The 11,513-nt window shown below is 47.6% G+C and overlaps 1 protein-coding gene across 2 annotated transcripts; it reads left to right on the top strand.

Annotated features, from left to right (window-relative positions):
- The first annotated feature begins 3,477 nt into the window (after positions 1 to 3,477).
- Positions 3,478 to 9,056, top strand: SIX2 (SIX homeobox 2). 2 transcript variants are annotated; one of them, XM_074947138.1, is made up of 2 exons: positions 3,478 to 4,291; positions 7,955 to 9,056. In XM_074947138.1, the coding sequence occupies exons 1-2, from the start codon at positions 3,732 to 3,734 to the stop codon at positions 8,256 to 8,258; spliced, it is 864 nt and encodes a 287-aa protein (XP_074803239.1). In that variant the 5' UTR covers positions 3,478 to 3,731; the 3' UTR covers positions 8,259 to 9,056. The 2 variants fall into 2 exon arrangements, with proteins under 2 accessions (XP_074803239.1, XP_074803238.1); XM_074947137.1 differs by having other exon boundaries at positions 3,478 to 4,297.
- Positions 9,057 to 11,513: the final 2,457 nt, after the last annotated feature.

Genomic DNA, 11,513 nt, shown 5'->3' with positions numbered 1-11,513 from the left:
TTGGTTAGTCTCTAAGGTGCCACAAGTACTCCTGTTCTTTTTGAGAATACAGACTAACATGGCTGTTACTCTGTTACCGGCTATGTGATATTTTCCCACTCTTGGTTGTGCATGTTGCTTTAAAATATATTTTCATGAAAGAGCTCATTTGAGAATACAGAGATGATTATTCTGCTCATTTGAGTCTCACAAATCATTGGGGTTTTAATTGCCTGATGGTATGGTTTTGGTATTATCTTTCTGATGATTTCTGCCAACATAAATGAAGATTTCTGAAAACCAAACACGGTTGTGCACATTTTAAATACACGTCACTAATTTGCAATTGCGTTTAAATGCAAGCTGATACTTACCACTTAACAATAGAATTGCATTACGTTTCCACACCTATTGGGAGATGAAATCGCATTACATCCAAAGGGCAGTCTGCTTAATGTAAAGTGAAAGTGCTTATGGAGGGTCCTGCGTGTAGTCTCTGTACTCACATTTTAGGGTGCTAAAGAAGAGAATTTCTTAGCTCTAAGTCCATACAACAGGGTTTGACATCTCCCTTCCGGCTGGGGTGAACAGCTGCTCTCTGCTCCCCATTCAAATTCAGCTGCTGTGGTTATAAGATTCAAGCAGAGGAAAGCAAAGTCAGGTATATCCTCATAAATTTGCAACAACAGAAATGGAAGGAGAGAAGACCTCTCCAGTTCTTTTATTTTTTTCCGAAAGTTTTAACTGAGGAGAAGGGGCTAAATAATACCATGTTCTTTCATTTAAAAGGCTTTCGCGCTCTGTGTGTGTAAGGGGGGCGGGGGAGAATGTGTGTTTCAGTCATAGTTCCTGTTCTGTTTTGAATAACATTTGGAAATGGATCCTACTATCTCATGATTTTACGATACAGCCTGTATTACAAGCGACACAGACATTTAGACTGAGTATGAAACCGTAACCTCTGAATTCTTTTGTTTGCCAACAAACACAGTTTGAATCCTGCAAAATTTGCCATCGTATTAATCTCAGGCTGTGGAGTGCTCAAACTAAAAAAAAAAAAAAGTTGGCGAAATGGTTCTTTTAAAATCCCATTGTCTTGTTTTAAACGGATTTGATCTATTTCACCCTATAGATGAAGCCTATATTTTGCATTCACGTTCTGTGATTTAGCAAAATTAAAGTCGTTTGCTGTGGATTCCCTATTTACTATAACCCTCCTGAAAATATCGCACAGGTCAAAATAGACGGACTTTCCAGCTCCTGTCCACACGTACGATAGAAATAAAAGCGCAGGGGACGCAGAAAAGAGAGCGACGAACAAGGATCTAAAGCAGGAGCAGCAGGTTCCCCTCCTGACAGGGGATGTTGTTAAAATGAGTGAAGATCCTCTGCTCGCTCCGCTTCGCGTCTTCTTTCCGCTGTCGCCCTGCAGACCCAGGCGGCTGCGTGGCTTGCACCCAGGGCTCGCCGCGGGAGCCGATCCACCCCGGGGCACAGCAGGAGTTTGGCTGCACTCTGCACGGAGCTGGTGGCCTCTCTCCTTCCCCTGTGCGGCTCAAGGGCAGGTTCAGAGCCGGACCCCTCTGCCGCCCCTTCCCCCAGCGCGTTAGTTAGCCTGGCCTTTCGGCGCCGCCGGCGAGCTGCTTGTGGATGACCCGCCAGCATCGCTTTCCCAGGTCCACCCGTCAGTTTCATGGGAGGCCAATACACCAATCCCGGCGGGCCTAAAACCGGCTCCAGGCTGGCCTCCCGGCCGCCGCCACTGCTCCTGCTCCTTGGCTCATCCCGACCTGCCAGCCGGACTCCACTTCCCCTCAACGCGGAGGGCCTGGACTGAGAGATGGGGTGAGGGTTGGGGGGGGGGGTTTCCTGGGTCTCTCCTAGGTCGTCACCTAAATCACCGAGGCAAGGGATGGGGTGGGAGCAATCTGCGTTAACCATTTGTCCTTGAGGGAGCCACCACTGCGGAGACCACTCACACGCTGGGATAGAGATGGCGTGGAAGGAGCTTTCCCCAACGGCCTGAAAGGGAGAACAGATTAATAGCCTTGAAAAGTGCCCGCTTTTGGTGCAATAAAGTATTGCGAGTAATAACACCCTCGGGAGATTACTCCGGCTGGAAGTGAGCTGGGCCAGACAGGGAATTTTCTGCACCTTAAAAAGTGCCTTAGTTGTCAACTACTAAAATCATACGGAAATGTGTGTGAGTGCCTGGAAGATATAACCTACATTTATTCATGTATCTGACCAAGTTATTCTTCTACGGTGGATAATTTACATCTATTCTTAGTTCATGTATCTAAACTCCCTCAGGTATCCAGATGTGCAAAAATATGTGAAGACTTAAGTCCATGCCCCGAAGAGTCTGCTAATGAAGACTCCCAAGGGAAATGAAGATCTACTTTAGAAAGTGTCTTCTACCCTTAACTTTAGCACTTCTTGTGGGTACATAACATAGCCCTAGATGTATAAACATCCCCCGCTTTTAAAGTAGAAATATATACACCGAATGAAATTATTGCTGCTATTAAGTTATCGCAAGCTGGAACTTCATTTTCCAAGTTGTTGATAGTTGACTTTGAAATATATGGTCATTCAGAGTCCAATATAATAATTTCCTCGCTCCCAGCCGCCCGGGGCTAAGTCTAATTAGTGTGTAAATGGGATCATGGTTCAAAAAAACTGGGTCGACATTGTACTTATGGGACCTTTAATATTTATAAAACTACCCACTTTAAAACAACAACAACCCCAAATCTTACTGATAAAGAACCCCCTGGTGGCAGTTGACACCCAGCGAGAACCCAGTTTCCTCCCGATCCCAAACAATGGATTAATTTTGCCTCAAATGTTTTACCTAACGTGAGCGATCTGTAAGAGGCTTTCAGACTTTCGCAGGAGTTTTCTTGCAAGGAGGGTTCAACGACAGAAGTGCTGGGGGACATGTTGGTGCTGCAGCGCCCCCGCTGTGAGAGTCTGTGGCCAGAAAGCTTTCTCTGGCGGGCCCTCCCTCCCTCTATGGGTGTTTGCTGCGTCAATCACAGCGGAAATTTCTCTCTTTCTCTCTCTCTTGCTAATATCTCAGCTCGCAGGGCCGCCTCTGAGTGGATCAGAGCAATCTGTCAACCCAGCCGGGGAGCCACCTCAAAACAGATCAGGTTACCTCTGATTGACAGCGTCACCATGGCAAATAATTTGACTAAAACTATTGTCTTCTCCTGGCAGTCCCCGGGTCAGATAACTGGACCAATCAGAGCGCGGATAATCACTTTTCATGCCAGCTTAGAATAATATTATTTAAAAAAACAGAGAGAAGAGGAGGAGAGAAAGGAGAGAGAAGAGGGGGAGCTGGACTTAACCACTATATTATGTTGAATCCTACAGTGAAGGGGGAGGGGGGGCGAAAAAAAGGGAGATCCCAACCCGGCGGAGGAGGGTGGGGGTGGGAGAGGAAAGACACCACCACTGTGAGCGCTGCTGATACCAGACAATAGAGGCACAAAGTTACTCTCCGAACTTGGACTTACAAAAAAGTTTTCACGTTCCGTCTCCGCCTTTGATCCTGTTTACACTCAGCTGCCGATGGCTGCCGGCTGCAGAGCGGAGCTGTGACTTGTGCCGGAGCGTAAGTAGCCGCTCGGGTGGGTTTATACATCCATGATTGGTGCTTCTCTCGCGGTCTCTCTGTCCAGGTCTATGCGGTCGCTTTGTACAAGTCCGATGATTTAGATCGGGGAGGGGGAAAGGCCACCATGTCGATGCTGCCCACTTTTGGATTCACCCAAGAGCAAGTGGCCTGCGTCTGCGAAGTGCTCCAGCAGGGGGGCAACATAGAAAGGCTGGGGCGGTTCCTCTGGTCCCTACCTGCCTGCGAGCACCTCCACAAGAACGAGAGCGTCCTCAAGGCCAAGGCCGTGGTGGCTTTCCACCGGGGCAACTTCCGCGAGCTCTACAAGATCCTGGAGAGCCACCAGTTCTCCGCTCACAACCACCCCAAGCTCCAGCAGCTCTGGCTCAAGGCGCACTACATCGAGGCGGAGAAGCTGCGGGGGCGACCCCTAGGGGCAGTGGGCAAGTACCGGGTCCGCAGAAAGTTCCCCCTGCCCCGCTCCATCTGGGACGGCGAGGAAACCAGCTACTGCTTTAAGGAGAAGAGCCGGAGCGTGCTGCGGGAATGGTATGCCCACAACCCCTACCCGTCCCCTCGGGAGAAGAGGGAGCTGGCCGAGGCGACCGGGCTCACCACCACCCAAGTCAGCAACTGGTTTAAAAACAGGAGGCAACGAGACCGTGCTGCTGAGGCCAAGGAAAGGTACGAGTAAGTACCCCCTTCTCGCACGGCTACTGTCTCCAGTGCTTGTCTAGCTACCCTTGTGCCCAGCCCCTTCGCAGCCTGAAGTCTGTACCCAGGCAAAAACTCCCCCCACCAAAGTCACTGCGAGCTTTTGCTTTTCTTTCCCCCGAGCAGGGACTGGGCCCTTACTTTGGGCCGCTGAGTTCTGATTTTCTCAAGTCCTGAAAAGGAGGTTCCGGGCCGAGCTGGGAAACCCAGACGATCGCTGGCCTTAAACATCGCAGGGCCCTGACTTCCCTTACGCAAAGAAGGCGTCCTTATTATTTGCTCGTTTGCACTTCGTGTCCCTTCAATTTGGGTGTGACACCGCTAACCAAAAAGACTGAGAGTTTTGATGTGGTATAATCGTTCACCGCGTTTATATCCCTTGATTTTTTATTTTATTTTTGACGCCCACGAAAAATAAGTTGTGAATGCGCTTTTAACGGTCCACTGCAGAGGATTTTAAAGGGCTAAGATGAAAACTATAATAAGGGAGAGTGGGACCAATAACACCTAGTTAGTGAAGAATACAAGGTCAGTTAAAATAAACAAATATATTCACAAATACAGACCAGCGTGTATTCGCCCCCCCCCCCCCAGTGGAGACCTTATTTCCAGCACATTTCATGTAGGACTTTATGTCTTTTAAACTTAAGGTATCTCATGTGAGATACTTTTAACTGGCGATCAGCAGGGACATTCATCAGCCCCGCATTATAGACTTAAGTGACAGGAGCCTCTTTTATTCAGCAAATGTTAATGCTCTTGAGGTTTCAAAGGAACCGTGTCTGGGGGTGCCTCCACCTGAACCAGGTTCAGATAGAGGGGAAGCTTTTCATGAGGCTGAATGGGGACGAATAATGCGAAAAACTCGCTGTTGCCCAGCCCTGCGCTGGCTGCTTTTCCATCCGTATGCTCATTTACAGCTCCCATAGTTCAAACGGGTATCCTGTTGTAAAGATAGTTCTGTGGAAGTACTGTGATTGAGATATTCCAGCCGTGAAAATACCTGGGCGAATCCTCTAAAGGTTTACATCTCACGCCGTAGGCCTTGGCATCGATATATACACCACGGTCTATGCAGCCAGTACATTAACAGAACGCACTCTGTATGTACACCCAAACATTTCCTATGTACGGGGTTTTGGAGAGTTTAAATACTCTTTTCCTCATGTGTTAGCAAAGGTTTCCTTAAATTATGACACCGGGCCCTCTCTCTATTCATCCGTTCTGTTTACTTTTGGAGGAAGGACTAGAATCTTTTACATGTTCTCTGGAGTTTAAGAGCATCCAGATACAGTTATTCACACTCAGAAAACAATGTTAAACCTAATGGCTCTACCTTTACATTGTTACGCTTTACCTTTAGAAGCAGAGCCAAAAGGTTTAGAAAAAAGTGTCCCCAAAATGTACTTCTTAGAAGCAGAAAATAGTGGCTTCTTTGCCGAAATGCAGCCCTGCCCCTGTAACACTTTGCAGGGCTTTGCACCTCTGTCGGGACAAATCCGATCTCATCGACACATTCTTCTCTCACTTGTCCCGGTGCCATCTAACTGACTTCAGGGGAATGAAGGTGCGGGTAACGGAGAACAGAATTCGGTCTCCACACTGTAAATAGTGTTTGGTGAAATTGTTCCTAATGTCAGACACAGGCTGAGAGCAGGAAACTTGGACATAATATTTAATGGGGCAATCTCCTATCTTGTTAATTAAAATGCAATTTGCATCCCTACACAAATGGATGCTCCGCAGGCATAAGGTGTAGGATTTTCTGGTACTTTAAATAAGTAATATTTTCTGTATTAGATGAAGAGAAGAAACTATTAATCGCCGGACAGCGGTTAATGTGTGGGTATGAGGATAGTGGGTACTGTAGGGTGTTTTCCCCCCCAATAGTTCCTATTCACTATTGGAAGCTTGTCAGGGAAGCGAAATGCAGGGTTCCAAATTCACAATATATACTTCGGTCTGTATGGACAAGACATTTGCAATCGCAAGTCCATAAGGATTTGATCATTTTGGGGGTGTTGGTAATTAAAAGTCTTGAAAATCTACTGCAGATCATTTGCGGAATGGCTTAAAGGTGACTTCATTTTTAGTCTCTGTTGAATGTGCTTGGGAAATGTTAAGCACCGCATACAGCTGATTAGATTTACGCTTAGCTGTGATATTCAATAAGGTTTGGATTCTGGACAGATTTGCTTCATACATTTCCCCAAACGTGCTAGTGCTTTAATTTTCTTTCAAATCCCCGTAAGTGTTGGTTTTACGAGATGTCAGAAATCCTTTTATTGCTGATAGGAGGGACTCACCTTCAAATATCCAAAGGAAATGAAGGTTACATTTATTCCTTTCATTTCTGAGGAATCAAATTTTAAAGGTCTCCAGAGACAAATAAGTTTTTTGACATAGAAAAATACACTCAACCTAACATTACACTCTAGGCGTCGGAAAACAGACCTTTCGTGAGATTGCCATTCTGTCAAGCAACTTCTTCAAACAGAGCTTTCTTTTCTAATTTTATTATTTTGGTACTAAGTGTCTCCAGTCACATTTTGCAGCCCTCGTCGAGACTAGCTCACACTGAAGGCAATCCTTTAACTTCGCCCAGTAAAACCTGAAGGATTTGGACCCTTTGTCATACATAAACTTTAAGTATAAATACACCACTGTACCAGAGGGCAGTACATAACCTACAGGGGCCTTTTCCTTGTGTATCAATACCGCATTTGACCTCTAACTTTCAAAGTAACAAATACAAAACTTTGAAACCCATCACGAAATTCCCAGTGTTCACCATTGCCACGGTCATGAAGATTCTAACAGTTCTCTGTCTCTCATATACATATGTGAGATACATATACTCTCTCTCTCTCTCTATGAGATAATGTTGTCTCTTTTATAAAGAGACTGTTCTTGTGGCTAAGCAGAGCAAAATTTGGCTCCCATTATGTGTCAGTATATTTGCGCTCTCAGTCTAATTTCGACCAGTAAAAGAAATAGAGGAATGTAGTTACGAGGGATATTTCCTTGTAGGAAATAAGCACGTTAGTTCTGTTCGCTTGCCTTCTTTTACACATGCTTGGGATACATTTTCGGTTTTAAACTTCCGGAGGAAAAACGGAGTCGAGGTGTCGAGTTATTTTATCAAAAACAAGACTTATCCAGATGACCCAACCATTTAAGGCTGATCTGCATAGACTAATGAGAACACAATTTGAGTTTGTTTTGCCTCTCCAGGAGAAGGCGTGGATGAAATTCTGCTTGTATAAGTACTGTCTCCAGGAGTGATTTTAAAGTGAAATGCCCCCCCCTTTTTCCCTTGTCCCCCCCCCCCCAAGCTATCCAAACACTTTGCAGGAGATGGAGAAAATGACGTTTTGTCAAAGTGACAGTTTCTGCGGGGCTAGTGGAAAACTCTGTTTACAAGCTCTGCAGACCTTAGACCTTTGTGCCAGACGAAGAGGCCTTTAAGGTTTGCAGAGTTTGTAAACGCACTGTGTGTTTCAGTTACCCTCCAGTTGTCTCCCCTGTGAGCCCACATCCTGCAGTCCCTGCAGCTGCCTATCTAGCTCCAGTGTTACTCACTGCTGTGTCCTCTCCACTCTAAGATCTCCCTCCCTTTTCTATTTCCTATAGGGAAAACAACGAGAATTCCAACTCCAACAGCCACAATCCGCTCTCAGCCTCAATGAACGGGAATAAGACAGTTTTGGGCAGCTCAGAAGACGAGAAGACGCCGTCAGGGACCCCTGATCACACTTCTTCCAGCCCAGCTTTACTGCTCAATTCGAACCCAGGCCTACAGCCGCTCCACGGCTTGGGTCACCCCCAAGGTCCTAGCGCCATTCCGGTACCCAGTGCGGACCCTATGCACCATCATAGTTTGCAGGACTCCATTCTCAACCCCATGTCCTCCAACTTGGTCGACCTTGGGTCTTAAAACTATTTACACGCTCCCCTCACCACAGCCCTTCGTGTTTTTTTTTTAAATCTCATTTGAAACTTTTAAAGTGATGACACACTCATTAGTGGATCTGTTGTCCCTCTTTGGATGGCTGGCTGGCTGGCTGTTGCTGTTTGGAAGGTACTGTACTAGACTGTATGCAGTTCTGTTGTGACAAAGTCTTAAGGGTTGTGCAAAGCTGGTTTCAGACATATGGACTGTTCGATAGGACAGGACTTGTGATTTAAGCATAGTGCTAATATGGTTCTATGTAGTAACTATTTTTTCCAACCTTAACTTCACAGATCTCTTGGAATTTTAATTGAGCAGTCTTGTCTGTGTATGATAAGACACCTTGTATTTCGGGGGAGCGTGCGGTTGCTGTTTACATGCCTCCTTGGAAGACACCCATCGCTCCCGTTATCCTATTGTGTAGTTATATATCCGTGGCAGGTGTACAATGTACAATTACAACTAAGAATACAACCGTTTTAGTCAAGTTATAGCAGCAACACGCGCTCTGGGTAGACTCTGTAACTTCCTTGTAGCTGACGCTGTGCAGAGAGCCAGCTTCTTTCGCCTTGTCCGTGTGGTGCTTTCGCCATTTGTTGGGTAGGAAAGGAACTAGTGGCCCGATCCTCGCCCCAGTTGAAGTCAATGTTAAATTATCCCATCGACCTCAAACGGGGGAAGACGTGGGCCCTAAAAAATTGCTGCTCATTTTTAGAACTAAACTACAGTATCAACCGCGAGTCACTCGACTTTAGTTTTGTTTATATTATGTGAATACGTTCTTTGGGAAATATTTCTGCTTTTATTTTATAATAAAATTTAGAAATCTAACCCAGTGTGCAGTACTTAATTTGCATCTAGGTTGCTTTCGGTGTGCCCCAGCCTCTAAAATACCAGATGAAGCCAATCGCACAGTTTTAGTGCTGCATTCTAGCTCGTGGTACCTTCTCCATCACTGCTCATTCGAACCCCATTTCTGAGTCTGAGCCTGTTGTTCCCATACTAGCTGATCTGCCATTGTCTGAAGGAATTTTGTCTGTTTAGCATGGGATTTTGATAAGATTAAATGATGTACCGAAGGACCAAGTTGCTTTAATCAAAGAGAAAGGTGCCTCCCTTACAAATTACAAGTAGGAAAGTTTACGGGGCATCTCCAGCTCCCATTACTCTGAAAGCAGATCAGTAATGTAGTGTCTTGGTGTGACACTATTTTGACTAGAAGACTGGAGGCACAAAGTCTGAAATGGCAGCGTAGTCATTTTTAGTTGCAATTCTTTGACTGGGCCTTTCCAGAGCAATTGCTAGAAGATGAGCGCCAGTTTCTCTAATCTGAGTCTTGTAACCGCAAAACTCCAGAGGCTCAACCCGTACCCCTTCTCCGTTTTTCCGTCCCTTTCTCCCTGATGAGAGAAGGGTCTGTGACTATGCCCACCCCGTCCCCATCGGATGGTCACAGGAGACTTGCAGGAGAGCCAAAGTGAAAGAGTCGATTTAAATCTTGGGGTGGGGCAACATCTGATCGCTTTACGGTAATCGACTTCCCCCCCCCCCACCCCGTTCACTCTTATCCCCCAAGAGGGAGACTTTGGGGGTTTCCTGCAGGGCAGTGTCTCCAACATAGAGACAGCTGGGAGTCCACAACCACCAGTATCCTCTGAGCAGCCATCGTGTGGGCCTGCTCGGGCAACACTCCCAACTGATCCCCGCAGGAGCTTTGCCTGCATAAGGCGTCCTGGGCCGGGCCCCTAGGGGGGAAGCGTCCCACTACGGCTTGGTTTCTGAAGCTGGAGTATTAACAGACCCCCTCCAACACACACGCACGCACACACACACACACAGGCGCTCTCTCTCTCTCTCTCTCTCTCTCTCTCTCTCTCTCACACACACACACACACACACACACACACTCACTCGGTCTCTCACTCTTTCTCTCTCACACACACACTCGCTCTCTCATAGAAACACACTCTCTCACACACACTCTCTCTCTCACACACACTCTGGTTCTCTCTTTCTCTCTCTCACACACACACACTCGCTCTCGCTCTCTCACACGCACACTCTCTCTCTCTCTCTCACATACACTCTCTCTCACACACACTCTCGTTCTCTCTTTCTCTCTCCCACACACACACACACTCGCTCTCGCTCTCTCACACGCACACTCTCTCTCTCTCCCGCTCTCTCTCTCTCACACACACTCTCTCTCACACACACTCCCTCGTTCTCTCTCAAACACATACGTTCACTCTCTCTCTCTCACACACACACACACTTGCTCGCTCTCTCTCACACACACTAGCTCTCTCTCACACACACACACTCTCTCGCTCTCTCACACACACACACTAGCTCTCTCTCACACACACACTCTCTCTCTCTCTCACACACACACACATTCTCACACACACTCACGCATGTATTTTCCAACCCTTTGCGAGGAGAGGGAGCTGAAGCGGTGAGAGACTGGGGAAGGGGTGGGGGGGAGTATGAGAGGGACTGAGGGGTACAAGGCCGGTCGGAGGAGGGGGAAAGGGGGCAGAAAAGAGGAGCGTGTAAGGAAGGGAGGGCGGCAGACGGAGGGTGAGGAGGTGGGAAAGGCGGAGCTCAGCAGAGATGGGACCCTGGGCGTAGCGGAAGGCAGAGAAGCAGACTTGGGGGTACTCTGGGTGCAGGGAACTACCAGGGGTTCCCAAAGGCGCAGAAGTCTGCAGCAGCCAGACGGGAATGAGACTGGCTGGCACTTTCCCGTCGTCCTCTCCGGCCCCACAGGCCGGGGGGGATGGGGTCATTATCAGGGGGAGGCGAGAAGAATCGAAATCATTTTTATCCGGGGTCAGTATTTGGGTCTGGAGCCCTAAATCCCCTGTCCCCACCCACCTCCCACCCGGATCTGTAGCCCTGCGTATACGCTTCTCTCCGTCTCTTCCAGCCCCTGGCCAGGGGAGGGGGGACGGGAGAGGGGGGCCTAGCTGCAGAGTAAATGGAGCCAGTCAGTATTAAAGTGCCTCTTATGCACATAGCAATCCCACGCTCCAGTGTGTCCTGCCAGGGCTGTACTCATGCTGCCCACACCTTGCAGCAGTCGCCAAACTGCTGACACAACCACAAGGCGTTTACACTGAATCGCGGCATTGACTGTGTTTCACTCGGGTTTCCGGTATCCCAGTGACATCCGACAGAAATACATGGGAGCTGAAGACATAGGTAACACAACCAGGCAAGCCGCTGAGTGCAGCA

Source organism: Natator depressus, chromosome 3 (genome assembly GCF_965152275.1).
Source record: "Natator depressus isolate rNatDep1 chromosome 3, rNatDep2.hap1, whole genome shotgun sequence".
Lineage (NCBI taxonomy): Eukaryota > Metazoa > Chordata > Testudines > Cheloniidae > Natator > Natator depressus.
The sequence above is the reverse complement of the archived record's forward strand: the minus strand, read 5'-3'. Positions and strand labels throughout refer to the sequence as shown.

Coding starts and splice junctions, on each gene's coding strand:
- SIX2 (XM_074947137.1), top strand. CDS start 3,732: ATGTCGATGCTGCCCACTTTTGGATTCACCCAAGAGCAAGTGGCCTGC. Junction 4,298..7,954: donor GAGGCCAAGGAAAGGTACGA/GTAAGTACCCCC, acceptor TATTTCCTATAG/GGAAAACAACGAGAATTCCA.